This window comes from Pseudophryne corroboree, chromosome 3, assembly GCF_028390025.1.
Source record: "Pseudophryne corroboree isolate aPseCor3 chromosome 3, aPseCor3.hap2, whole genome shotgun sequence".
Classification (NCBI taxonomy): domain Eukaryota; kingdom Metazoa; phylum Chordata; class Amphibia; order Anura; family Myobatrachidae; genus Pseudophryne; species Pseudophryne corroboree.
In genome coordinates, this window is record NC_086446.1 from 608,155,063 (window position 1) to 608,181,994 (window position 26,932).

Below are 26,932 nucleotides of genomic sequence, written 5' to 3' on the forward strand. Positions count from 1 at the left end.
GACCCCTGGACATGTAAGTGTAGAAGGATTACCCGAAGGTGTGACCATGACAACCAGGTTAAAAGTCAATAAAAGCTTTATTAACAGACTCCGTGTTGAAACAACAGTATTCACAGTTGATAATAAGCAGTGGCAAATAATACAGTTCCTGGATCACTATAACCATAGAAGGTATCACAGAGCACTGGTAGGTTGAGGAACAGATGTTAAAGTCCTTTGATGGAATAACCTTACTAGGCCTGGCTGTAGTAGTGAAGATAGCCGAGGAACACGCCAGTAGAAGTATTAGATGAAGTTGGTAACTTGAACAGACTGTTGTAGATACTGGATGGAACCAGCCAGGTGGTAGAGACACGCAGCGGATGCTGAATGGAATCAGCCAGGTGATGAAGACACGGAGTGGATGCTGGATGGAACCAGCCAGGTGATGAAGACACGGAGTGGATACTGTAAGATGCTAGGGAGCGTGGAAACAGAAGAGTTGAAAAGAGGTTGCCGGTGGTTGTGGATACTGCTGATAAGTAGGGATCCGCTGGAACAACACCGGCACTTTAAGGGAACTGGATACTGCTGGAAGCTGACCGCTGGAAGCAGATGGGTTAATAGCTGGAAGCTGGAATAGCCACGGAGAACTGCAGAGTCAGGCTGCACCGCAGGATGGAAGGCAGGTGCGGGTCTCTTAGTGGATGCTGGAGACAGGAGCTGGAACCTGGAGAAACAACCACAGGAGAGAGAGACTGGAACTAGGTTTGACAATCAAAGCACTGACCATTTCCTGGTTCAGGCACAGGATACTTATACCTGCTGCAGGGCAGGCATTGGCTGGCCAATCATGCAGATTCACAGTGCAGCGGACTGGTGGAGATTGAACATGTGACTGGAACAAACATGGCTGCGCCCATGTTAGTACTGGAGGGAAAATTGGTTTGGAAAACCATGTGGAAACTTAGCAGCAATGGCGGCGCCGGCCGCGGAGGACAGGAGACGCCAAACTGACAACTGCACACTGAGACACATGGATGACAGCGGAGGCCGCGGCAGGCATGGGGCACCACTCTGACAACCTGCATACTGGAACACAGGAGCGGCGGCGGAGACCGCGGAGGACGGGAGACGCCACACTAGATTCAAACATGGCGCCGCTGTGACAGCGTCTCAGAGTGACAGGAGGGATATGCAGAGTGTGGACATCAGTAACACAGATGAGATCCGGCCCTGGAACGCTGAGCCAGCTTCAGGAGGCATCTAAAAGGCAAGTAATGGCGTCCAGATACCCGGATCGTGACAGCACCACCCCCTTTAGGAGTGGCCCCAGGACACTTCTTAGGCTTTTGAGGAAACTTAGAGTGGAAATTCCGAACCAAGGCAGGAGCATGGACATCTGACGCATTGGTCCAAGAGCGTTCTTCAGGACCATAGCCCTTCCAGTCAATAAGATACTGCAATTGACCGTAACGGAAACGTGAATCCAGAATCTTGGCAACTTCATACTCAACTCCCCGTTGAGTTTGGACTTTCGGAGCCGGAGGAAGTGCAGAATGAAACCGATTCAGGATCAGCGGTTTCAACAGGGAAACATGGAATGTCCTGGGTATTTTCAGGAAGGGAGGTAACTGGAGTTTGTAAGCAACAGGATTGATGACTTGTTCAATTTTGAAAGGACCGATGTAACGAGGTGCAAACTTCATGCTGGGAACTCTCAACCTCAAATTCTTCGTGGACAACCACACACGATCACCCACTTTGAGAGCAGGAACCGCTCTACGCTTCCTATCAGCAAACTTCTTGTACCTGAACGAGGCTTTGAGCAGGGCCGCTCGCACGCTCTTCCAGTTGTTAGAAAACTGACGCAAGGTGACATCCACTGCTGGAACAGAAGTTGCTGGAAGCGGTTGGAATTCTGGAACTTTAGGGTGGAATCCATAGTTGATGAAGAATGGTGTTGAAGAAGATGAGGAATGGTATTGATTGTTGTGCTGAACTCGGCCCAAGGAAGGAGTTGAACCCAGTCATCTTGAGAGGAAGACACATAAATGCGGAGGAAGGCCTCCAAGTCCTGATTCACCCTCTCGGTTTGACCATTGGTCTGAGGATGGTAAGCTGTAGAAAACTTCAACTTGACTTGGAGGGCTTGACATAAACTTCGCCAAAACTTGGCTACAGATTGTACTCCACGATCAGAGGTGATCTCTTCAGGAAGACGGTGGAGTCGGAAGATCTCTTGAATAAACACTTGAGCCAGCTTGGAAGCTGACGGAAGACCGGTGAGAGGTATGAAATGTGCCATCTTGGTGAACCGGTCAACTACCACCCAGATGGTATTAAACTTGTTGCACATAGGCAAGTCTGTAACGAAGTCCATCGACAAATGGATCCACGGTCGACGGTGAAAAGATAATGGAACCAGTTGCCCCGCAGGCGACTGGCGGGAGACTTTGTGTTGGGCACACTTTGGGCAAGAGGCAATAAACTCCATGACATCCTTCTTCAGAGTTGGCCACCAATAGGACCTAGAGATAAACTCAAGGGTTTTCTGGATGCCTGTATGTCCGGCAAAACGGGAAGCATGGGCCCAATGCATGAGCTTCTTCCTTAACACCGGCTTCACAAAACTTTTCCCTGGTGGGGGCGTAGAGTCCATCCCTACCGTGGAGAATGCCAACGGATTAATAATAGGATGCTTGTCCGAAGACTCTGACTCATTTTCTTGCTCCCATGAGCGGGAAAGGGCATCGGCCTTGCGATTCTGAGAACCCAGGCAGAACTGGAGTTTAAAGTCGAACCTGGAAAAGAAAAGTGCCCATCTGGCTTGACGAGGGTTAAGACATTGTGCGCTTTTCAGATATAAAAGATTCTTGTGGTCGGTAAGTATAGTGACTGAATGGGAAGCTCCCTCCAACAGATATCTCCACTCTTCTAGAGCGAGCTTGATGGCTAGCAACTCCTGGTCGCCAATGGCATAGTTGCGCTCAGCTGGGGAGAACTTCCGGGAGAAGAAACTGCAAGGATGTAGATGACCATTTTTAGCCCTCTGGGATATCACCGCTCCTACTCCAACGGAGGAGGCATCCACCTCAAGGATGAAAGGAGAGTCGATGTCGGGCTGTTTCAGAACTGGTGCAGAGATGAACCGTTGCTTTAATAGATGAAAAGCTTGCGTAGCTTCTTCAGACCACTTGGACGGATTAGCACCCTTCTTGGTAAATGCAGTGATAGGCGCCACAATGGTGGAAAAGTCTCGTATAAACTTTCTGTAGTAATTGGCGAACCCTAAGAACCTCTGGACCCCTTTGAGGGTTAGGGGTATCGGCCAATTCTGGATTGCTTGTAGTTTCTCAGGATCCATCTCTAGTCCGGAACCGGACACAATGTAACCTAGAAACGGAATGGATTTGACTTCAAAAACACATTTCTCTAATTTGCAATAGAGATGATTGACACGGAGACGGGACAGAACCTCCTTTACCCAGAAGCGATGTTCCTCTAGATTATTGGCAAAGATAAGGATATCATCTAGATAAACCACGACATGGCGGTACAGGATGTCTCTGAAGATTTCATTCACGAAATGCTGGAAAACAGCTGGAGCGTTGCTCAATCCGAAGGGCATGACGAGGTACTCATAATGTCCATCCCGGGTGTTAAAGGCGGTCTTCCACTCGTCACCCTTACGGATCCGGATGAGATTGTAGGCACCCCTCAAATCCAACTTTGTAAAGATGGTTGCTCCGCTAACTCTATCGAAGAGCTCTGTAATCAAGGGTAAAGGATATCGGTTCTTAACGGTAATGTCGTTCAAACCTCTGTAGTCGATGCACGGCCGCAGGCCACCGTCTTTCTTCTTAACGAAAAAGAAGCCTGCGCCAGCTGGAGAAGAGGAAGGTCGAATAAAACCCTTCGCCAGGTTTTCCTTGATGTACTCCTCCATGGAATGCGTCTCTGGAAGGGACAACGGATAAGTTCGGCCTCGAGGTGGAACCTTCCCTGGGATGAGATCAATTGGACAGTCCCATTCTCTATGAGGAGGAAGGATATCAGCGGAGGCTTTACTGAACACATCCGTGTAGTCTTGATATGGAGGAGGTGGAACATCAGACGACCTGGGGGAGGAAGAACAAACAGGATGCACTTTGGACAAACAGGTCTCAGCACAGGAGGGACCCCATGCTAGTATCTGCGTAGTCGTCCAGTCAATCGATGGATTGTGAAGACGGAGCCATGGAAGGCCCAAAACCACTGGATGTGTGGCTCTTAGAATCACTAGAAAGGAAATAAATTCTGAATGAAGAACTCCTACTCTCAGACGAACTGGTAGAGTCCTTAAAGAAATAACTGCGTCAAAAATCTTACTGCCATCTACGGCAGTCAAGGAAATAGACGAAGGAAGTCTCTCGGTGGGTAGGGACCACCGTTTAACATAAGCTTCGGAATCAAGGAGGGCAATGACGTTCCTATAACGTTGAGCAATTTGAAGCGAGACTGGGAGATTACAATCATGAGGAGATGGAGAGGAGATCATTACTCCTAGCCGGCCCTCTCCTTGGCGAGCTAGGATTTGGAGTTTCCCGGACGTTTGGGACAGGCATAGATAGCGTGAGACGGAGCTGCACAGTAGAGACAGAGAGACTTAGAGAGACGTCTTCGGCGCTCAGCGGGAGATAGACGGGAACGACCAATTTGCATGGGCTCATCTTTGGATGGAGACGGTTGACGAGGAGGAGGAGCAGAAGATTTTGGAATAGATGATCTTCCTCGCTCAGTTGCTCTTTCTCTGAAACGTAGTGTTAGGCGCCGAGGGTCCGCTCGTCAGTGCGGCCCGGCGCCTAGCAGCCAGGGACGCCGTACGCGGACAGCCGCCGGCTCCCTGGCAACGCTAGACGCCGGGCGCACGGAGCCGCACAGACCCTAGCAACGGGGACGCCACTGTCGGACCGCGTTCCCCGTTGCTGGGTCCAAAGTTAATTACCACACTTGTTTCCTGGCCGTGCAGTATGGCAGCTGCACGGCATGTTTGTAATTAGCCCTGTCTGGCACCTGATTGGAGGGCTTCCATTTAAAGGCACTCTCAGGACTTCTCACAGACGCCGGTAATAGCTTCCTGTTTGCTGTATCTGTTGCAGAGAGTGTTTCCAGTCCTGCTCTATCCGGTCGTTCCTGTCCTCAGTGGTCCAGTACTCGGAAGTTGTCATCTGTTCCTGGAGTCCTGACCGAGCACCTTTAACATCCTGTGGTGTTCGTGAGTCGCGGCGTAGCCGTGTGTTGCGGCTTGACCGCTTACTATTTATTATTTGTTATATTGAGTCTCGGAGCTTTTGCGGAGGATTCCGCTCCCACAAATCCACTCTGGAATCCAGCGGTGCTGGGTAGGAGTAACGGATTAGTGGATTTTTGGTTGTCCTTTTCCCTGGCGGTTTGTCCGCACATACTTCTGGTTTAGTTTAGTTAGCTTGTAGCCCCTGGCCTGGTTGTTTAGTCAGAGGGCCCCTTGTTATCACCCTGTCTCGGATTTCCCTTTGTCTCCCATTAAGACCTGAGGGGGCATCGGAGTTGGGCAGACATAATCCGCCCTTCAAACGCGGCTGCCATGGGCTCAAGCAACCATAGTCTCGCAGGGGATTTCTGATAACACGGGCGAGACAACGGAGTTAGGGCACCAGGGGTTACTAGGCTTTCCTGCTCCCGTAACCAGCATTCCCTTCCAGTACTCTGGCCTTTGTCATAAGATCTCCTCTGGTCAGAAGTACTGGAATCATAACATTATTACCGGCCACACCAAAACTTAAAATTAAACAAGGTTTGATTTTTTCCCTTATTTCAGTTTGGAAGATTTGTCGGCCTCATGAATCCCACTGGTTTAGGGCCAAATCCTGGCCAGCTTCTAGTTAGCCAGATTCAAGAACTTACTCAGATGGTTCAGGATCTTTCCCTTCGGGTGAAGTCGCAGGAAGATCTTTTACGGACTTCCCCGAGGGTCGTCCCTGAACCGAAAATGCATTTGCCTGACCGTTTTTCTGGTGATAGGAAGCAGTTTTTTAATTTTAAAGAGTCTTGTAAACTTTATTTTCGCTTAAGACCAATCTCCTCAGGTACGGAATCTCAGCGGGTCGGAATTATTATTTCTTTACTTCAGGGGGATACCCAGACCTGGGCTTTTGGTTTAAGAACAGAGGATCCGGCATTATTGTCTGTAGACGCCTTTCTGGGGTCTTTAGGGCTTTTGTATGATGACCCTGATAGAGAGGCATCCGCCGAGAGTCAGTTGCGTGCTCTCAGACAGGGTAGGAATCCCGCAGAGATTTATTGTACGGAGTTTCGCCGTTGGTCGAACGACTGTGGCTGGAATGACCCCGCCCTGCGCAGTCAGTTTCGCCTCGGCTTATCTGAGTCTATAAAAGACAGTCTCCTTCAGTATCCCGCTCCTGAGACTCTCGATAAACTCATGGAGCTTTCTATTAAGATTGATCGTCGTCTCAGAGAGCGGAGGGCTGAAAAAGGAGCACCTGTCGGGTCTTCTCCTTGTGTTTTTTCCATTCCTGTGGACTTAGAGGAGCCCATGCAGATGGGTCTCTCCAAGCTGTCTCCTGAAGAAAGAACCAGAAGGCAAAATTCTGGTCTTTGTTTGTACTGTGGGGGTAAGGGACATTTTGCCCGTAATTGTCCGAACAAGTCGGGAAACGCCTCGACCAAGTGAATTGTGAGGGGGTTCACTTTGGTCTGCAGCTTATCTCCTCGAATAAGTCCCTGTTAGTCCCAGCTAAAGTTTCCTTTGGCAGCCTCTGTTCTTCGGTGTCGGCTTTTGTTGACAGTGGAGCTGCAGGGAACTTTATGGACTTAACGTGGGCCAAGGCCTTAGGTATTCCTCAGTTAACCTTGGGTAGGCGTATCACCATGCATGGTTTAGATGGGAGTCCCTTGTCCAATGGGGTTATTTCCCTCTGTACACCCCCTGTTCTACGTTCGGTAGGAGCTCTTCATTCCGAAAAGATTGAATTTTTCCTTACCCATTGCCCTGCAGTTCCAGTGGTTCTGGGTCACCCTTGGCTGGCCTTTCATAATCCCATCATTGATTGGCAGTCGGGGGAGATCTCACAATGGGGTACCATCTGTAATAAGGAATGTATTACGTTTCCCATCAGAATAGCTGCTGCCATTCCCGAACCCATTCCTGTGGAATACCAGGATTTTGTTGATGTATTTTCCAAGGGCAATGCAGACATTCTGCCTCCCCATCGGCCTTATGATTGTGCTATTGAGCTAATTCCTGGTGCCACATTGCCAAAGGGAAGGTTATATGCATTGTCCGGACCAGAAACTGTGGCCATGAATGAGTATGTTAAAGAGAGCCTAGGGAAAGGATTTATCAGGCCATCTAAATCCCCGTTAAGTGCAGGCTTCTTCTTTGTGGAGAAGAAAGATGGATCACTCAGACCTTGCATTGACTTTAGAGCCTTGAATAAGATCTCAGTAAAAAATACTTACCCTTTGCCGCTGATTTCTGTCCTCTTTGATCAGCTACGTTCGGCTGTGATTTTTTCTAAGATTGACCTGAGAGGAACATATAACCTCATCCGAATCAAGTCAGGAGATGAGTGGAAAACGGCATTCAGTACTCAGTCGGGTCACTACGAGTATCTGGTTATGCCATTCGGCCTGTCTAACGCTCCTGCAGTTTTCCAGGATCTCATTAACGACATGCTCCGTGATTTTCTTGGAAGATTCGTGGTCGTTTACTTAGACGATATCTTGATCTATTCTGACTCTATTGAACAACATGTTACCCAGGTGCGTCAGGTTCTTCAAAAATTACGTGAAAATCACCTATATGCCAAGCTGGAGAAGTGTGAATTTCATGTCACGGAGGTATCCTTTTTGGGGTACATTATTTCCCCTCGGGGATTCTGTATGGAACCAAAGAAGCTCCAAGCCATCCTTAGTTGGGCGCAACCCACCAACTTAAAAGCAATTCAGCGCTTTTTAGGGTTTGCGAATTATTATAGAAGATTTATTCATTCTTTTTCCGACCTGGTTGCTCCCATTGTGGCACTTACTAAGAAGGGAGCGGATCCAACCAGTTGGTCTCGTGAAGCTGAGTTATCTTTTCAGGCCTTGAAACAAGCCTTCGTCTCAGCCCCAGTCCTCAGACATCCCAACCCAGAATTGCCTTTCATTGTTGAGGTTGATGCCTCGGAGGTTGGAGTAGGGGCTATCCTGTCTCAGAAGGATCCGGACTCTCTAGAATTACATCCTTGTGCCTTTATGTCCAGGAAATTCTCATCTGCTGAATCCAACTACGATGTTGGTAACCGGGAATTACTGGCTATTAAATGGGCTTTCGAGGAGTGGAGGCATTGGCTTAAGGGAGCAACACATACCATTTCAGTTTTGACTGATCACAAAAATCTTCAGTACATCGAATCAGCTAAACGGCTGAATGCCCGGCAGGCTCGTTGGGCTTTATTTTTTACTCGTTTCAAGTTCATTATCACCTTCAGGCCAGGTTCCAAGAATACCAAGGCGGATGCCCTATCACGCAGTTTTCTTCCAGTTCATGATAACAGTCCTGTTACTCCCATACTTCCGTCTTCAGTCATTCGGGCAGGCCTCACACAAGATTTATTTACCCAGTTAAAGCAGCTTCAACATCAAGCTCCTGGAAATACTCCTGCTGGTCGTCTTTATGTCCCTGAGTTTTTGAGAGCAACTGTTTTGACTGAGTTTCATGATAGCAAAGTTGCCGGGCATCCGGGGATCTCTAAGACTTTGGAATTAGTCTCCCGCTCAGTATGGTGGCCTGGTCTTTCTAAAGACATTAAGGAGTTTGTTTTTTCTTGTCAGGTCTGTGCACAGCATAAAGTTCCCCGTTCCTTGCCTATCGGGCAACTTATGCCCTTGAATGTTCCTCTCAGGCCATGGTCTCATATTTCCATGGATTTTGTGGTAGACCTCCCTCTGTCAGCCAGATGCCGAGTCATATGGGTAGTAGTGGACCGTTTTAGCAAGATGGCCCATTTCATTGCTCTTCCCCGACTGCCATCTGCCCAGGGATTGGCAGTTTTGTTCCTCCGTCATGTTTTCAGACTCCATGGGTTACCTACTGATATTGTTTCTGATCGGGGTCCACAATTCATTGCACAATTTTGGAAGTCTTTTTGTGCCTCATTAAAGATGAAATTGTCTTTGACGTCTGGCTACCATCCCCAATCCAACGGGCAGACTGAGCGAGTTAATCAATCATTAAAACAGTATTTGCGGGGGCGTGGTCTGACTGTTGAGGAGTGCAGACGTACTTTTGTCTGGCTCCTCTGCTCATCTTAATAAAAGACATTTATATAGGGTATATACCCTCTGTGGACATCCTCCAGGGGCTTCCCTCCCCCCCTGTAGCACTCCAGTGCCCAGCATAGCTGACCGCGGAGCCGGGGAGCAGTTTTAACTGTTCCCGCAGGTTGCGGCCTTCACACCTCCGGGAGCCGGGGCCTCGCGTACTCCCCGCACCCGCGTTTGGAGCTCCATAGCGGGGATGCGGCGCCGGGAAGCGGCGCGGACCTTCCCCGGGACGTAGGAGTCATCGGCTGGCTCCCCCTGGCCCCCCCCTGACCCCCAGGGTGGACACCCCCCTTGGGAAGCAAGTGGAGAAGGCATCTGGCGGCGGGGGACAGCAGTAAAGCAGGCACCCAGGAGACGCGGCGGCCATTTTGGATCCCTCTGGAGAGGTTGGCTATGTGAAGGTAGTGTGCCTGTTTGCAGTGGGGGACTTTGGACTGGGGCTGCACGGGATCTGGTGACCCTCTGGCTCTACTTTAGCTGTGTTCCCACTCTGGGGCCTCTGCTGAGGGATCTAGGCTTTTACCTTTTTTTTTTGTGTGGAGCTTTAGACCTTTCCTCAGCAGTATCTTCTCCTACTACAACTGCCCCATCCTGTGGCCACGGGGTGTAACTGCATGCACTTCTCCCACAGTGTGCTCGATACATAATACATATTATACTGCAGGCTTCATTGGAACGCAGTTGTCCCAGCACCGGCCGTGAAAATCAGATGCGTTGTCCACATGGTAAAAATGACCACGCTATTATGATTATGATGTGATTGCTCTGAGATAACTCTGCCTCCACCCGACTACTCCGACGACATGATATGACAATTCAACTTTCATGTGGATCCTTCTTTGATTGCTATTACTGACGTCTCCTGTCTCCAGTTCCTCTATTTGTGTCGGTCAGCTCCATTATGCCTCCCAAGAAATGTAAGTCGGCGAAATCTGTTTCCCAAGTGGCGTTCTTTAAACCTTCTCCTCAAGCCGCTAAAACAAAAGATGTCCGAAGTGGCTCCTCTCAGTCTGCTCTCCCTGTGTCCTCGCCGCTGCGAGCTGCGTCCGCCCCTACCACTGTCACCGCACACACCAGCTCTATCGAGGATAGTGACTCGCTTACGGTGGGCGCTATGAAGCATCTCCTAACGCAATTTAAGGATGAAGTTGCGGCAGAATTCAGAGCGACTATGAAGGAATGCCAGAGATCTATTGATGAGATTGGTGGCCGCACCGATCACTTAGAAACAAAAATGGGTGAAGTTGTGTCGTCGCATAATGACCTGATCTCTTCCCATGATCTGCTTCAAAATGAGGTCACAGCACTCAGAGACAAACTTTCGGAGCTGGAGGACAGATCGAGACGTAACAATATAAAGTTGCGAGGTGTTCCAGAGGCTGTCGCCAATAGCGCGTTGAACGATTTTGCAATTGACCTCTTTAGCAAACTCCTTCCCTCATACCGCTCGGCGGACTTTCTGATTGATCGCATCCATAGGCTCCCTAAAGCCAGGAACGCTCCTGATGGGGTCCCCCGAGACGTCCTTATGAGGTTACATTATTTCCATGTGAAGGAGGCAATTTTGAAAGCTGCAAGACCCTCGGATACTGCTTCGAAGGCTTTGGGCTCACTTCAGCTATTCGGAGACCTGTCCCCTGCTACTCTAGCGAAAAGGCGCTCTCTTTACCCCATCACGTCAGTGTTACGCAAAGAGAACATTCTATACAGATGGGGATTCCCTACAAAGTTGCTTATTTCTCGAGAAGGGTCCACTGTAGTTATAACGAACGTTGAGGAGGGTAAAAAGATCCTCGCATCATGGAACTCTGCAAGCTCATCTACACACACCTCGCCCGAACGAGGCCTTCAGCGGGACTGGACCTCGTCGGCTGCTGATCTTTGAGTATCATCTGTTCTATTATGCTTGCATTGTTTTTATATCTTTCTGATCGTTTTGTTATATCATGTTTCCTATTTTACACCAGTTCCTTGGCGTATGCTTATTATGGGTGTTTATGTACGGCCTATTTGAGTGTTGTTAGACTGTTTTTTAGGTGATACCTCAACACCGTTGGTTTAATGTTTGTCTGCCTCTGTTGCCCCGTCAGCCGCCCACGTCTCTTTGTCAGCTGGGTATTCTACCCTAGATAATTTTTTTGTTTGTTTGTTTGTCTATTAATCGCGGAAGCTGGCGATGCGGGGGTTCAGAGATAGAGGTCCGAGAAACTGCATCTTGTTAAATTTTGGTTCGGGTGTGGGCAGAGTGACCACTACCCCCCATAGAGTAAATCTGAGTCGCCATGGTTAGGCGTCCAGCCGTGCCCCCGAGAGGGGTTAATGTTATGTTTCCTTTAATTGTTATTCTCCTTTTTCTTATCCTTTCTTTCCCTTTTCCTCTCCTTCTGTCTGGAAATTGTTGCACATATTTTCTACATGCCTGCTGGTTGATGATAATTTTGCAATCTTCGATACCTTTACAGTATGGTTAACATTGTTTCTATAAATGCAAAAGGTCTTAATTCCCCGCATAAGAGGAAGTTAGCACTTAATTATTTTCATAAACTTAAAGCTCAAATCATAGCCGTCCAAGAGACACATTTTATTAATTCGGCCCCTCCACGGTTTACTAATGTGAGATTTCCCCATTGTTATTTGGCCAATGGACCAACGAAGAAGGCGGGGGTGGCAATCTTGGTGTCTCAACATTGCGCGTTCTCCCTCTCGTCGCAATACTGCGACCCTGAGGGGAGAATTCTAATCTTGGTGGGCACACTTGAAAATAAAGAGGTGACGATTGTTTCTTGTTATGCCCCGAACACCAAGCAACTAGCATTCTGCAGGAAACTCTGTGCTAAGGTGCAACAATTGGCCAAGGGTGCTCTACTTTTCTTGGGGGACTTTAATTTGACCCTTGACCCTTTGGTTGATAACTCTGGCAAGCGGCCCTCACTCTCCAGTCAGCTCCATAGGAATGCAAAGGGCTTTAGTCAACTATTGGCGGAATATGATCTTTTAGACCTTTGGCGCGTTAAACACCCCATGGATAGAGACTACACATTTTATTCCCCAGTACATGCCTCTTATTCCAGAATAGACCTAGCCTTAGCGGATAAGTGGACTCTACAGTCCATCCGTAAAATTTCCATTCTCCCCATGTCATGGTCGGATCACTCCCCACTATTTATCGAGTGGGATATTAGTAGTAGAAAGATTACCCCAGCCCCCTGGCGCTTAGGTAAACAAAGTCTTCTTCAGCCGGAGACCAAGCAGGCTATCCAAACCACCATAGATTATTACCTCTCTGAGAACTCCCCTCAGGAGACATCCATCTTCACATTATGGTGTGCCCTCAAAGCAGTATCGCGAGGGACAGCAATTCAAGCTGCGGCTAAACTTAAAAGGGAATATCGTAAAAAATTTGAACAAGCTGAGCGTGCAGTCGCTTCCTTGGAGAGTTCTCACAAGGCACATCCACAGGATAAAACCCTTCTTAAATCATTGCAGGAAGCCAGAGAGGCAGTAAACGTTTTCTATTTAGCGGAAGTCCAACGCAACCTGCATAGACTGAACCAAAAATTCTATGTATATGGTAACCAGGCTGGTAGACTGCTGGCGAAGAAGTTGAGGGGCAGGAAAGCTAAAGAAAAAATTCATATTGTTCATTCGGATAGGGGCAGGAGAGTCTATGATCCTGACGAAATTGCAAATGTCTTTGCATCATATTACTCTAAACTGTACAACTTGAAGGAGGATTTCTCCACTTTTCAACCCACAGGCATGGATGTTCAAAATTTTCTGGGCAATTTTCCTCTCCCTTCGCTGTCACCGGAGTCTTGTAGCTCCCTTAGTGTGCCCTGGACTTTAGCGGAAGTCGAAAAGGCTATTGACTTACTTCCAGCAGATAAGGCCCCGGGTCCCGACGGTTATCCTTCTGGTTTCTATAAATCCTTTAAGGAGAGTTTGGCCCCGGTACACCTATCGGTGTTTAATGAAGCCTCCGAAGCCGGGCGCTTCCCCAGGGAGATGCTGGAAGCTCAAATCATCACCATCCCCAAACCGGGAAAAACTCCCACCTCTGTCCAAAATTTTAGACCAATTGCTTTATTAAATACAGACTTGAAACTTTATGCCAAATTAATTGCCAACCGTATCAGTCCCCTCCTCCCCTCTCTTATCAACCCTGATCAAGTGGGCTTCGTGTTAAACAGACAGGCCCCAGATAATACGCGAAGAGTAATTAATGTTATTGAACATTCTGCCTGTAGAAAAGAACCCCTCCTAGTTTTGTCTCTGGATGCCGAAAAGGCGTTCGATAGATTGAACTGGGACTTTATGAGATTAACTCTAGACAAATTTGGCTTCTCTGGAAGGATCTTGGACTCTATCCTGGCTCTCTATTCCTTGCCCTGTGCGAGGGTCTTTGTTAACGGATGTCTATCTTCACCCTTTGACATCTCTAATGGCACTCGTCAGGGCTGCCCATTATCTCCTATTATTTTTGCGTTGGCGATAGAACCTTTGGCTGCTTGCATTAGATCCCGGGACTCGATTAGTGGCCCTGTTATAGGGGGCATTTCTCACAAAATCAGTTTGTTTGCAGACGATATTTTGTTATGTCTTTCTGATCCTGAGACTTCCTTGCCAGCTCTTCATGCCGTTCTCCAAGACTATTCGGATGTCTCCTTTTATAAATTGAATACTAATAAAACTGAGGCCCTCCCACTCCGACTGTGGTCTCTAGGTTGAAGGAATCGTACAAATACGCCTGGAAGTCCTGCTCCCTGAGATATCTAGGGATTAATTTGTCCAGTGAAGATAATTTAATTGAATGTAATTATGCCCCATTATTAAAAGCCTTTGCGGAGCTGACTGGGGAGTGGATGCTGCAGGAGGTGTCTTGGCTGGGTAGAGTTGCTGCTGCCAAGATGGTCCTATTGCCGAAATTAATGTATCTGTTTCGCGCCATACCAAGACCCCTTCCCAAACTCTTCTATAATAAATTGAATCAGGTCCTGATTAGGTATGTGTGGGGAGGCTCTAGGCCGAAGATTGCTAAAAAGATTCTTATTCTGCCCAAACAAACCGGGGGGGTAGCTTTCCCAGATATAGAAAAGTACCATGCTGCTTGTCTGTTAAGTCAGTCTAGAGACTGGTTTGACACTTCGAGCCTGAAACCTTGGGTTATTTTGGAGGCTTCCTATCTGAATGCTGTTACTCTCTCTGATTTGTGTTGGTTACCACCTTCTGCTGCCCGTAGTAGGTTCGGATCTTGCAAGTCTATTAAAGCGACCCTAGATTCATGGCATAAACTAGTGTCCTCTTCGGAAGAGATCAAGTTGCCATCCCCCTGCCTGTCGTTGACCGCTCTTATGTCATTGATTCCTAACATTACATTAGAAGATTGGATTCGGAAGGGGCTCTCCACTGTGGGTGATTTTTTCTTAGGTGACGTCTTGATGTCCTTTTCTCAATTACAAGAGAGATTTGGGATTCGGACTCAAGACTTTTTCAAATATTTGCAGGTGAGAAGTTGGTTACACTCATTTTCTCCGCATCTTAACAAACCTTCTCTTCCGGCTTATATTAAAAGCCGAATGGAGACGTCCTCACACAAATATGGGATTACGTGGTGGTATCAATTTCAATTAACTAGCAGCACACAGACTAACTTCAAAGCGCAGATTTTATGGGAAAGAGACTTGAATAGATCCTTTACTGATGCAGAATGGGACAGTATATTTAAGTCTTGTTTTAAAGTCTCCAAATGTATTAACCACTCAGAAATGTTCTATAAGCTTATACAGAGGGCCTACTTCACCCCTGAAAGACAAAATAGAATCTGGCCTTCACAATCTAAATTATGTTGGAGGAAATGTGGTTCAACGGGGGATATCTTTCATATTTTTTGGGCGTGCCCACTTATACAACCACTTTGGAGAGAAGTTTTTAATATGGTTAGCAGGGTTTTAGGGTTCTTCATTCCCCTGGACCCAGCTTTAGCGTTATTTCATTTGTACATAGACCACCTCTCCGAAGGTGATCGTTATGTCTTGGGGCATATCCTGATAGCTACTAAAGCTGCTATAGCCCAATTGTGGAAATCTGAGAATCTTCCTTCCCTAGCGTCTATCCAAAATAAGATTCACAAACACTACATTTTTGAAACAGCGGAAGCTAAATATTCTTCCTCAGCTAATTCTATTCACCTGAAGTGGTTAGGGTGGTCCGACTATAGGGGGAGAGAAGGTAGGCTAACCGTCTATAGCTCTCCAATTGATTTATCTGTGCTTCACCCCACCTAGACTGACTACTTTAAGAATGTTGTAATATCAGATGGTTTGTGCTATGCCTCTTTTTTTTTGTGTTTTTTTTTTTGTTTTGTTTCTGAACGCCCAATGTAACCAATTGTATATTCATCCAACTGTGCGTTAATAGTGCTTTGATTATGGTAACCATTCCAGACTGCCCCTATGTTTCCCTTTATCTCTTTTTTCTGTTCCCCATTTCTGTGTGAAAAATCTTCAATAAAAATTTAATGTTTAAAAAAAAAAAAAAAAAAAACAACAGTATTTGCGTTTGTACTCAGCCAAACTCCAAAATGATTGGTCTGAGTTTCTTCCTTTGGCGGAGTTTGCTTACAACAATTCCTGTCATTCCTCCACCAATGTGTCTCCATTCTTTACAGTTTTTGGTTTTCACCCCAGAGCTAATTCCTTTTTTCAACATTCCTCTGTCTCCTCGATAACCTTAACTTCTCATCTCAGACTCATTTGGAGAAAAGTGCACCTTGCTCTCAGAAAAGCGGCATTTCGGGAGAAAATTTTTTCTGACAGGCTCCGGCGGCCTTGCACTTTTAAGGTAGGAGATAGGGTATGGTTGTCGACTCGCAACATTAAAATTCGACAAACCTCAGCCAGATTGGGTCCCAAATTTATTGGACCATTTCATATTATTAAAAAAATCAATCCAGTTGCTTTCCGGTTACGTTTACCAAGAGCTCTCCGGATCGGAAATACGTTCCATTGCTCCTTGTTGAAACCATACGTTTCTTCCAGTAGATTTCCTCGAAAGATCTCTCAGGGGAAATCACCAGTAGATGTACAGGGTCATCAGGAGTTCTTGGTGGAGAAGGTTCTTGATTCCAAGTTGTCCCGGGGTCGGCTTTATTTTCTGGTACACTGGAGAGGTTATGGTCCAGAAGAAAGGTCTTGGGTCCTGGATAAGGATCTCCATGCCCCGAGGCTCAAGAGGGCATTTTTTCGAGAATTTCCTCGGAAACCTGGCTTTAGGGGTTCCTTGACCCCTCCTCAAGGGGGGGGTACTGTTAGGCGCCGAGGGTCCGCTCGTCAGTGCGGCCCGGCGCCTAGCAACCAGGGACGCCGTACGCGGACAGCCGCCGGCTCCCTGGCAACGCTAGACGCCGGGCGCACGGAGCCGCACAGACCCTAGCAACGGGGACGCCACTGTCGGACCGCGTTCCCCGTTGCTGGGTCCAAAGTTAATTACCACACTTGTTTCCTGGCCGTGCAGTATGGCAGCTGCACGGCATGTTTGTAATTAGCCCTGTCTGGCACCTGATTGGAGGGCTTCCATTTAAAGGCACTCTCAGGACTTCTCACAGACGCCGGTAATAGCTTCCTGTTTGCTGTATCTGTTGCAGAGAGTGTTTCCAGTCCTGCTCTATCCGGTCGTTCCTGTCCTCAGTGGTCCAGTACTCGGAAGTTGTCATCTGTTCCTGGAGTCCTGACCGAGCACCTTTAACATCCTGTGGTGTTCGTGAGTCGCGGCGTAGCCGTGTGTTGCGGCTTGACCGCTTACTATTTATTATTTGTTATATTGAGTCTCGGAGCTTTTGCGGAGGATTCCGCTCCCACAAATCCACTCTGGAATCCAGCGGTGCTGGGTAGGAGTAACGGATTAGTGGATTTTTGGTTGTCCTTTTCCCTGGCGGTTTGTCCGCACATACTTCTGGTTTAGTTTAGTTAGCTTGTAGCCCCTGGCCTGGTTGTTTAGTCAGAGGGCCCCTTGTTATCACCCTGTCTCGGATTTCCCTTTGTCTCCCATTAAGACCTGAGGGGGCATCGGAGTTGGGCAGACATAATCCGCCCTTCAAACGCGGCTGCCATGGGCTCAAGCAACCATAGTCTCGCAGGGGATTTCTGATAACACGGGCGAGACAACGGAGTTAGGGCGCCAGGGGTTACTAGGCTTTCCTGCTCCCGTAACCAGCATTCCCTTCCAGTACTCTGGCCTTTGTCATAAGATCTCCTCTGGTCAGAAGTACTGGAATCATAACACGTAGTGCATAGTGAAATTAGCTCATCCAGCTCTTTGTGCATAGTGAAATTAGCTCATCCAACTTAGAAGGCAAGTCTCTGGTAGCTAATTCATCCTTGATGCGTTCTGATAAGCCATGCCAGAATGCAGCATACAGGGCCTCGTCGTTCCATGCCAGTTTGGATGCCAGGATTTTGAACTGTATAAGATACTGTCCCACAGTACGTGTTCCCTGGCGTAAACGGAGAATCTCAGATGAAGCAGAGGTTACCCGGCCTGGCTCGTCGAAGATGCGCCTGAATGTAGCTACAAAGTCAGTATAGGAAGACAGCAGGGTATCAGACTTCTCCCATAAAGGTGATGCCCAGTCAAGGGCTGAGCCACTAAGAAGGGAAATAATATAGGCAATTTTAGTACGGTCACTGGGGAAATTGCCAGGTTGTAGCTCAAAATGGATTTCACATTGATTGAGAAATCCCCTGCAGAATCTTGGAGATCCGTCAAATTTTGCTGGCGTTGGAAGATGAAGACGTGGAGTAGAAATGGGTAAGGTGGGTGGGGTTACAGCTGGTGTCACTGTGGAGGACGCACCGGACGTCCTCCACAGTGGACTGGTCGTTTGAATCCCATCCAGTCGGGTAGAGAGATCCTGGAGACAGCGGATGATGTGGCCTTGTGCAGCCTCCTGATGTTCGAGTCTGGCTGCCAGTTCTTGCATCGGCCTGGCCGCTTGATCCTGGTCTCCGACTGGATTCATAGGGTCAGTGCTTACTGTCACAACTGAGGGTTTAGGCTGACAGGAGGAAGCCTCAGTTGTAGGGGCTGAAATGAAATTAAACTTGGGAGGTTTAATCAGACCCCTGGACATGTAAGTGTAGAAGGATTACCCGAAGGTGTGACCATGACAACCAGGTTAAAAGTCAATAAAAGCTTTATTAACAGACTCCGTGTTGAAACAACAGTATTCAGTTGATAATAAGCAGTGGCAAATAATACAGTTCCTGGATCACTATAACCATAGAAGGTATCACAGAGCACTGGTAGGTTGAGGAACAGATGTTAAAGTCCTTTGATGGAATAACCTTACTAGGCCTGGCTGTAGTAGTGAAGATAGCCGAGGAACACGCCAGTAGAAGTATTAGATGAAGTTGGTAACTTGAACAGACTGTTGTAGATACTGGATGGAACCAGCCAGGTGGTAGAGACACGCAGTGGATGCTGAATGGAATCAGCCAGGTGATGAAGACACGGAGTGGATGCTGGATGGAACCAGCCAGGTGATGAAGACACGGAGTGGATGCTGGATGGAACCAGTCAGGTGATGAAGACACGGAGTGGATACTGTAAGATGCTAGGGAGCGTGGAAACAGAAGAGTTGAAAAGAGGTTACCGGTGGTTGTGGATACTGCTGATAAGTAGGGATCCGCTGGAACAACACCGGCACTTTAAGGGAACTGGATACTGCTGGAAGCTGACCGCTGGAAGCAGATGGGTTAATAGCTGGAAGCTGGAATAGCCACGGAGAACTGCAGAGTCAGGCTGCACCGCAGGATGGAAGGCAGGTGCGGGTCTCTTAGTGGATGCTGGAGACAGGAGCTGGAACCTGGAGAAACAACCACAGGAGAGAGAGACTGGAACTAGGTTTGACAATCAAAGCACTGACCATTTCCTGGTTCAGGCACAGGATACTTATACCTGCTGCAGGGCAGGCATTGGCTGGCCAATCATGCAGATTCACAGTGCAGCGGACTGGTGGAGATTGAACATGTGACTGGAACAAACATGGCTGCGCCCATGTTAGTACTGGAGGGAAAGTTGGTTTGAAAACCATGTGGAAACTTAGCAGCAATGGCGGCGCCGGCCGCGGAGGACAGGAGACGCCAAACTGACAACTGCACACTGAGACACATGGATGACAGCGGAGGCCGCGGCAGGCATGGGGCACCACTCTGACAACCTGCATACTGGAACACAGGAGCGGCGGCGGAGGCCGCGGAGGACGGGAGACGCCACACTAGATTCAAACATGGCGCCGCGGTGACAGCGTCTCAGAGTGACAGGAGGGATATGCAGAGTGTGGACATCAGTAACACAGATGAGATCCGGCCCTGGAACGCTGAGCCAGCTTCAGGAGGCATCTAAAAGGCAAGTAATGGCGTCCAGATACCCGGATCGTGACAGTAGCAGAGCGCCGATTCCTGACAACCTGACTCAAACTGGCAGTGTCTGAACTGACTTCACGTGTGGCAAGTTCGAAGGGTTGGAGAACCTTCCACAAGACGGAAATCATTCTCCACTGCGCTTGAGTCAGGTGCATTACCCCTCCTTTGCCTATATCGTAGGTGGATGTATATGCTTGAATGGCTTTTTGCTGCTCCTCCATCCTCTGAAGCATATAGAGTGTTGAATTCCACCTCGTTACCACCTCTTGCTTCAGTTGATGGCGGGGCAAGTTCAGGAGTGTTTGCTGGAGCTCCAGTCTTCGGTACGCAGTGGCAGAATGCCGAAAGTGGCCCGCAATTTTTCGGGCCACCGACAGCAACCCGTCATTTAAAAAAAAATTCTGCACCACCAAATTAATTGTATGTGCAAAACATGGGACATGCTGGAATTTCCCCATATGTAATGCACGCACAATATTGGTGGCGTTGTCCGATATCACAAATCCCCAGGAGAGTCCAATTGGGGTAAGCCATTCTGCGATGATGTCCCTCAGTTTCCGTAAGAGGTTGTCAGCTGTGTGCCTCTTAAGGAAAGCGGTGATACATAGCGTAGCCTGCCTAGGAACGAGTTGGCGTTTGCGAGATGCTGCTACTGGTGCCGCTGCTGTTGTTGCTGCGGGAGGCCATACATCTACCCAGTGGGCTGTTACAGTCATACAGTCCTTAGTCTGCCCTGTTCCACTTGTCCACATGTCCGTGGTTAAGTGGGCACTGGATACAACTGCATTTTGTAGGACACTGGTGACTCTTTTTCTGACATCTGTGTACATTCTCGATATCGCCTGCCTAGAGAAGTGGAACCTAGATGGGATTTGATACCGGGGACACAGTACCTCAAGCAATTCTGTAAGTCCCACTGAACTAATGGCGGATACCGGATGCACGTCTAACACCAACATAGCTGTCAAGGCTTCAGTTATCCGCTTTGCAAAAGGATGACTGCTGTCAAATTTCATCTTCCTCACAAAGGACTGTTGGACAGTCAATTGCTTACTGGAAGTAGTACAAGTGGCCTTCCGACTTCCCCTCTGGGATGACGATCCACTCCCAGTAGCAACAATAGCAGTGGCAAGCAACAGAAGGCGTACCACTCAAGGATCCTACGGAGGAATCCCGGTTAAGAGAGGACTCCTCAGTCTTGACAGTGACATGGCCTGCAGGATTACTGACGTTCCTGAGGAGGAAGCTGACGTTGAGGGAGTTGGTGGTGTGGCTTGCAGGAGCTTGGGTACAAGAGGAAGAAGGGGTTTAGGTGTCAGTGGACTGCTTACGCTCTTACCCAAAGTTTCGCAACTTTACACTGACTTCTGATGAATGCGCAGCAGGTAACGTATAAGGGAGGATGTTCCTAGGTGGTTAACATCCTTACCCCTACTTATTACAGATTGACATAGGCATCAGATGGCTTGACACTTGTTGTCCGGATTTGTGGAGAAATAATTCCACATCGAAGAGGTGGCTTTTTTGGTAGTTTGCCCAGGCATCACAATGGGCTTCTTCGTCCCAAGGACAACAGGTGTCTCCCCTGGTGCCTGACTTAAACAAACCACATCACCATCAGAATCCTCATCGTCAACTTCCTCCTCAGCGCCAGCAACACCCATATCCTCATCCTGGTGTACTTCAACAGTGACATCTTCAATTTGAATATCAGGAACTGGACTGTGGGTGCTCCTTCCAGCATTTGCAGGGGGCGTGCAAATGGTGGAAGGAGCCACCTCTTCCCATCCAATGTTGGGAAGGTCAGGCATGGTAACTGCACGCACACTTGGACTCTCTTTGGGGATTTGTGATACCATCTCAGAACGCAGTTCTTTTCTGTGCTCTTTCCAGCTTAACTCTTTTAATTTTTGTAGCTGGAGGATGAATGCTTCCATCGTCATGTGAAGCTGAACCACTAGCCCTGAACATAGGCCAGGGCCTCAGCTGTACCTTGCCACTCCGTGACGTAAATGGCATATTGGCAAGTTTACGTTTCTCCTCAGACGATTTAAATTTCTTCTTTTGGTTCTTTTTTCTGATCTTTGGCTTTTTGGATTTTACTTGCCCTCTACTATCACATTGGGCATCGGCCTTGGCAGACGACGTTGATGGCATTTCATCGTCTATGTCATGGCTAGTGGCAGCAGCTTCAGCACTAGGAGGAAGTGGTTCTTCTTGATCTTTCCTTATTTTATCCTCAAGATTTTTCTCAATTATTTTTTGGAGTTATATGAGACAATATGCGGCACAGTAATGACTTGAATGACTGATGGACAGGACACTACTACCCCTTTCACATCGCACAAATAACCCTCTATCGACACGGCATATTGCCGTGTTGACACGGGTCAGTGTGCGATGTGAAAGCACTTTGGCCGAATTAGCGGGTCGCCTGACCCGGTAATTCAACCCGGTATAAAAGAAGGGTTATACTCGGGTTGAATACCGGGTCAGGCACAGTGTGAATGGGAGCCGTGTCAATGCGGCATGGCTCCCATTCCCAGCATAGGGAGAGGCGGCGCAGGAAATGAGCTCATCTCCCAGCGCCGCCTCCACTCCCGCCCCTACTGCTGCGCCACCCCACTGCTATGGCAACCGACCTGGTATATTGCCGGGTCGGAAAGCCAACATAGCAGAGCAAATGCCGGATCCCACCCGGTAAGAACACGTTTCTCTTACCGGGTGGGATCCGGCATTTGCGATCTGAAAGTGGTATACCATTGGTCTGATGCAGCACAACAACACTGTAAGGGACTTGTGGTTGTTGTTATAATTATTATACGGCAGCAGTGGACATATAGCAGCAGCATATATTGTCAATTGAATGACTGATGAGACAGGACACTACCACTGGTCTGATGCAGCACAATACTGTAAGGGACTTGTGGTTGTTGTTATTATTATTATACGGCAGCGGTGGACATATAGCAGCAGCATATACAGGTTGAGTATCCCATATCCAAATATTCCGAAATATGGAATATTCCAAAATACGGACTTTTTTGAGTGAGAGTGAGATAGTGAAACCTTTGTTTTTTGATGGCACAATGTACACAAACTTTGTTTAATACACAAAGTTATTAAAAATATTGTATTAAATGACCTTCAGGCTGTGTGTATAATGTGTATATGAAACATAAATGAATTGTGTGAATGTAGACACACTTTGTTTAATGCACAAAGTTCTAAAAAATATTGGCTAAAATGACCTTCAGGCTGTGTGTATAAGGTGTATATGTAACATAAATGCATTCTGTGCTTAGACTTAGGTCCCATCGCCATGATATCTCATTATGGTATGCATTTATTCCAAAATACGGAAAAATCCCATATCCAAAATACCTCTGGTCCCAAGCATTTTGGATAAGGGAGACTCAACCTGTACCACTGTGACTGCCTCGTCACTGGAATGACTGATGAACAGGACACTACCACTGGTCTGATGCAGCACAACACAACAACACTGTAAGGGACTTGTGGTTGTTGTTATAATTATTATACGGCAGCAGTGGACATATAGCAGCAGCGTATATCGTCACTGGAATGACTGATGAACAGGACTCTACCACTGGTCTGATGCAGCACAACACAACAACACTGTAAGGGACTTGTGGTTGTTGTTACAATTATTATACGGCAGCAGTGGACATATAGCAGCAGCATATATCGTCACTGGAATGAGTAATGAACCGGATGCTACCACTGGTCTGATGCAGCACAACACAACAACACTGTAAGGGTCTTGTTGTTGTTGTTATTATTATTATTATAAGGCAGCAGTGGACATATAGCAGCAGCGTATATCGTCACTGGAATGACTGATGAACAGGACACTACCACTGGTCTGATGCAGCACAACACAACACTGTAAGGGACTTGTGGTTCCTTATATGGAATCCAAATCCCACGAGAATCCGACAGCGGGATGATGACATTTTGCCGCATTCGGGTTTCCGAAACAGGCGGGAAAACCCGAGCCAGGCTCAGAACCGAACTCAGAAGGCAAAGTCCGGTAGGGTTCACTTTTCTGAGAACCGGACCCACTCATCTCTAGTTATTTCTGGCATATTCTTTGTATTTTTCAAATACTTTATACAGTCAAAACTCTGGCACGGATGTTGGTGCATTCACACTTAGCGATTTTCCCCCCTGCCCAGCGATGTCAGCAGGGGTGAACGGCTTTCCATAGCAGGACGCTATGGAAAGCCGTTCACCCCGCCGTTCACCTGCTGGTAATGCCAGCAGATGAAAGGCGATGAAGCGGGGTCACACAGCAGCGCTCATCGCCAGGACATACACACTGGACGGTTTTGAGCTGAAAGCAGCTCAACACACCAAAAGTGAGATGCTTCCAGCTCAAAATCGCCCAGTGTGTATGTGCCTTTATTATGACAGGAAAGGCTCTGCCTCACCTCACTGCAAGATACTGCTCCACTTGTTAGCCGGACATAGTTAGCCAGTCCAGATACTGCCCCACTCGCTGGTTGGACACATTTATGCCCTTATTTATCAATAAATGATAAATTTCACTGTGTGATAAATTGCACAAGCCAATCCGCTCCTGTCATTTTTCAAACCCGGCCTGTGACATAGAAGTTAGGAGCTAATTGGCAGGTGCAATTTATCACTCACAGTGAAATGTATCACTCATTGATAAAGACAATATACTACCCCACCGGCTGGCTGGACAAAAATAGCCAAGCCAGATACTGCCCCACCGGCTGGACGGCCACAGCCAGCCAGCCCAGAAATTGCACTAGACTAGATACCAGTTAGAAATACGGGGACCAAAACAACCACCAGCCGGCACCCATCATTTTACACTGACTGCTGGCGGGCTCAGGGATCTGCAGCAGTGCTCTACATCCAGTCTGACAGCGCCCGGCGCTGTGACGCGGTACCAATGAGTCGCGCAGCACTGACGTTTGTATATGAGACAGGCATCATTGTAGGGCGACTCTCAGCCGGGTCACTCTGCCGGTAGACAGGACAATTTTGTCGGGCGCATCGCCCGACAAGATCACCGCATCTGTAGGCAGTCTGATCCTATCTCGTCGCCATGGCGCAGTTTGGAGGACAGAAGACTCCTCCACCGTGGGCGACCCAGTTTACAGCCACCGCTGTGTCTCAGCAGGGTAATACAGCTCCTCCCCTGGGTGCATTGTTTTGTTTTTGCACTAGCTATCTGTGTAGTGTGTAAGCCTGATTCAGTCGTCCGTGTATGTACGTAATGGGGATCATGACCTTGTGACATGTGCCTTGGCTAGTCCTGTGCATGCCTATATGCACATAGTATAATGCAGCCTGCAGCAGAATATTTTCCCCGGGGCCTGTGGCCTGGCCAGGGGACTGTCTCGCTGCTGCTCTATGAGGCATGACCAATGTTCACGTTATTTCATTTACCACGTAATTTTAAAGGAAATTATTATGGAGAATATATATATATATATATATATATATATATATATATAATGCCCCATCACCACTTCATGCAGCGCTATGCAAGTACTATAAGTGAATCAGGTATTACGCCTACATAGAAATACAAGCAGTGGAAGCGTTTATTTGCCTAAAAAGTAGGAAATTTGATATAGCACTTGCCGTGGGATATATGTTATTTATTAAACATTCTCAGTGTACAAATGAGGACTAACTGGTCTGTGCACTGTGGTTGGTAGTTTATCTCTCCAAGACAACCAGCTCCTAACTCATTTTGAAACAGCCTGTAACACCACAGTCAGGTGCTGATTGGGTGGTACTTAATCTCCATCCCCTGTATCTTTCTCCCAGGCTTAGTACATAGATCCCTGAAACTGTTAAGGGGGGTACACACCTAGAGATGTGTGCTGAGCGATCTAGCACAGACCGCTCAGCACACATCTCTATGGGCATACACACGGCGAGATCCGTGCTTAATTTCTAGGCAATCTAGTCAGATTGTTTAGAAATTAAGCACGGATCTCTCCGTTTGTACCCCCCTTAAAACTGATCCTGTGTGTGAGAGTTTACAATCTTAAGGCAGTACACACAGGGAGATTTCCCCAGAGATGTGTGCTGAGCGATCTGGGCAGTACGGATGATGTAATGGTTAGCATTACTGCCTCACAGCATTGAGGTCATGGGTTCGATTCCTATCATGGCCCTAACTGTGTGGAGTTTGTATATTCTCCCCGTACTTGCGTTGGTTTCCTCCGGGTACTCCGGTTTCCTCCCAAAATCCAAAAATATACTGGTAGGTTAATTGGCCCCCCAACAATATTAACCCCAGTGTGAATTAGAGATGAGCGGGTTCGGTTTCTCTGAATCCGAACCCGCACGAACTTCATGTTTTTTTTCACGGGTCCGAGCGACTCGGATCTTCCCGCCTTGCTCGGTTAACCCGAGCGCGCCCGAACGTCATCATGACGCTGTCGGATTCTCGCGAGACTCGGATTCTATATAAGGAGCCGCGCGTCGCCGCCATTTTCACACGTGCATTGAGATTGATAGGGAGAGGACGTGGCTGGCGTCCTCTCCATTTAGATTAGGAGAGAGAGAGAGAGATTGACCTGAGGCTGATACTGTAGAAGAGAGTGCAGAGTTTAGTGACTGACCACAGTGACCACCAGCAGTGCAGTTGTTTTATTTAATATATCCGTTCTCTGCCTGAAAAAAACGGTACACACAGTGACTCAGTCACATACCATATCTGTGTGCACTGCTCAGCCCAGTGTGCTGCATGCCTGCATCATCTATGTATATATTATATATCTGACTGTGCTCAGCTCACACAGCTTATAATTGTGGGAGAGACTGGGGAGCACTGCAGTGCCAGTTATAGGTTATAGCAGGAGCCAGGAGTACAAGACAGTCACATACCATATCTGTGTGCACTGCTCAGCCCAGTGTGCTGCATCATCTATGTATATATTATATATCTGACTGTGCTCAGCTCACACAGCTTATAATTGTGGGGGAGACTGGGGAGCACTGCAGTGCCAGTTATAGGTTATAGCAGGAGCCAGGAGTACATATTATATTAAAATTAAACAGTGCACACTTTTGCTGCAGGAGTGCCACTGCCAGTGTGACTGACCAGTGACCTGACCACACTGACCACCAGTATAGTTAGTAGTATACTATATTGTGATTGCCTGAAAAAG

At 47.8% G+C, this 26,932-nt stretch overlaps 1 protein-coding gene across 3 annotated transcripts in view; it reads left to right on the forward strand.

The window, feature by feature from the left end:
- Window positions 1-24,694: 24,694 nt before the first annotated feature.
- CCAR1 (cell division cycle and apoptosis regulator 1) overlaps window positions 24,695-26,932 on the forward strand; it is a 247,507-nt gene continuing 245,269 nt past the window's right edge. For 2 of the 3 annotated variants that reach the window (XM_063961565.1, XM_063961566.1), the window contains exon 1: window positions 24,695-24,925. In XM_063961565.1, coding sequence (XP_063817635.1) covers window positions 24,850-24,925 — 76 coding nt within the window. In that variant the 5' untranslated portion in view covers window positions 24,695-24,849. The remainder of the gene's footprint in view (window positions 24,926-26,932) is intronic. The other variant, XM_063961567.1, reaches the window with a different exon arrangement.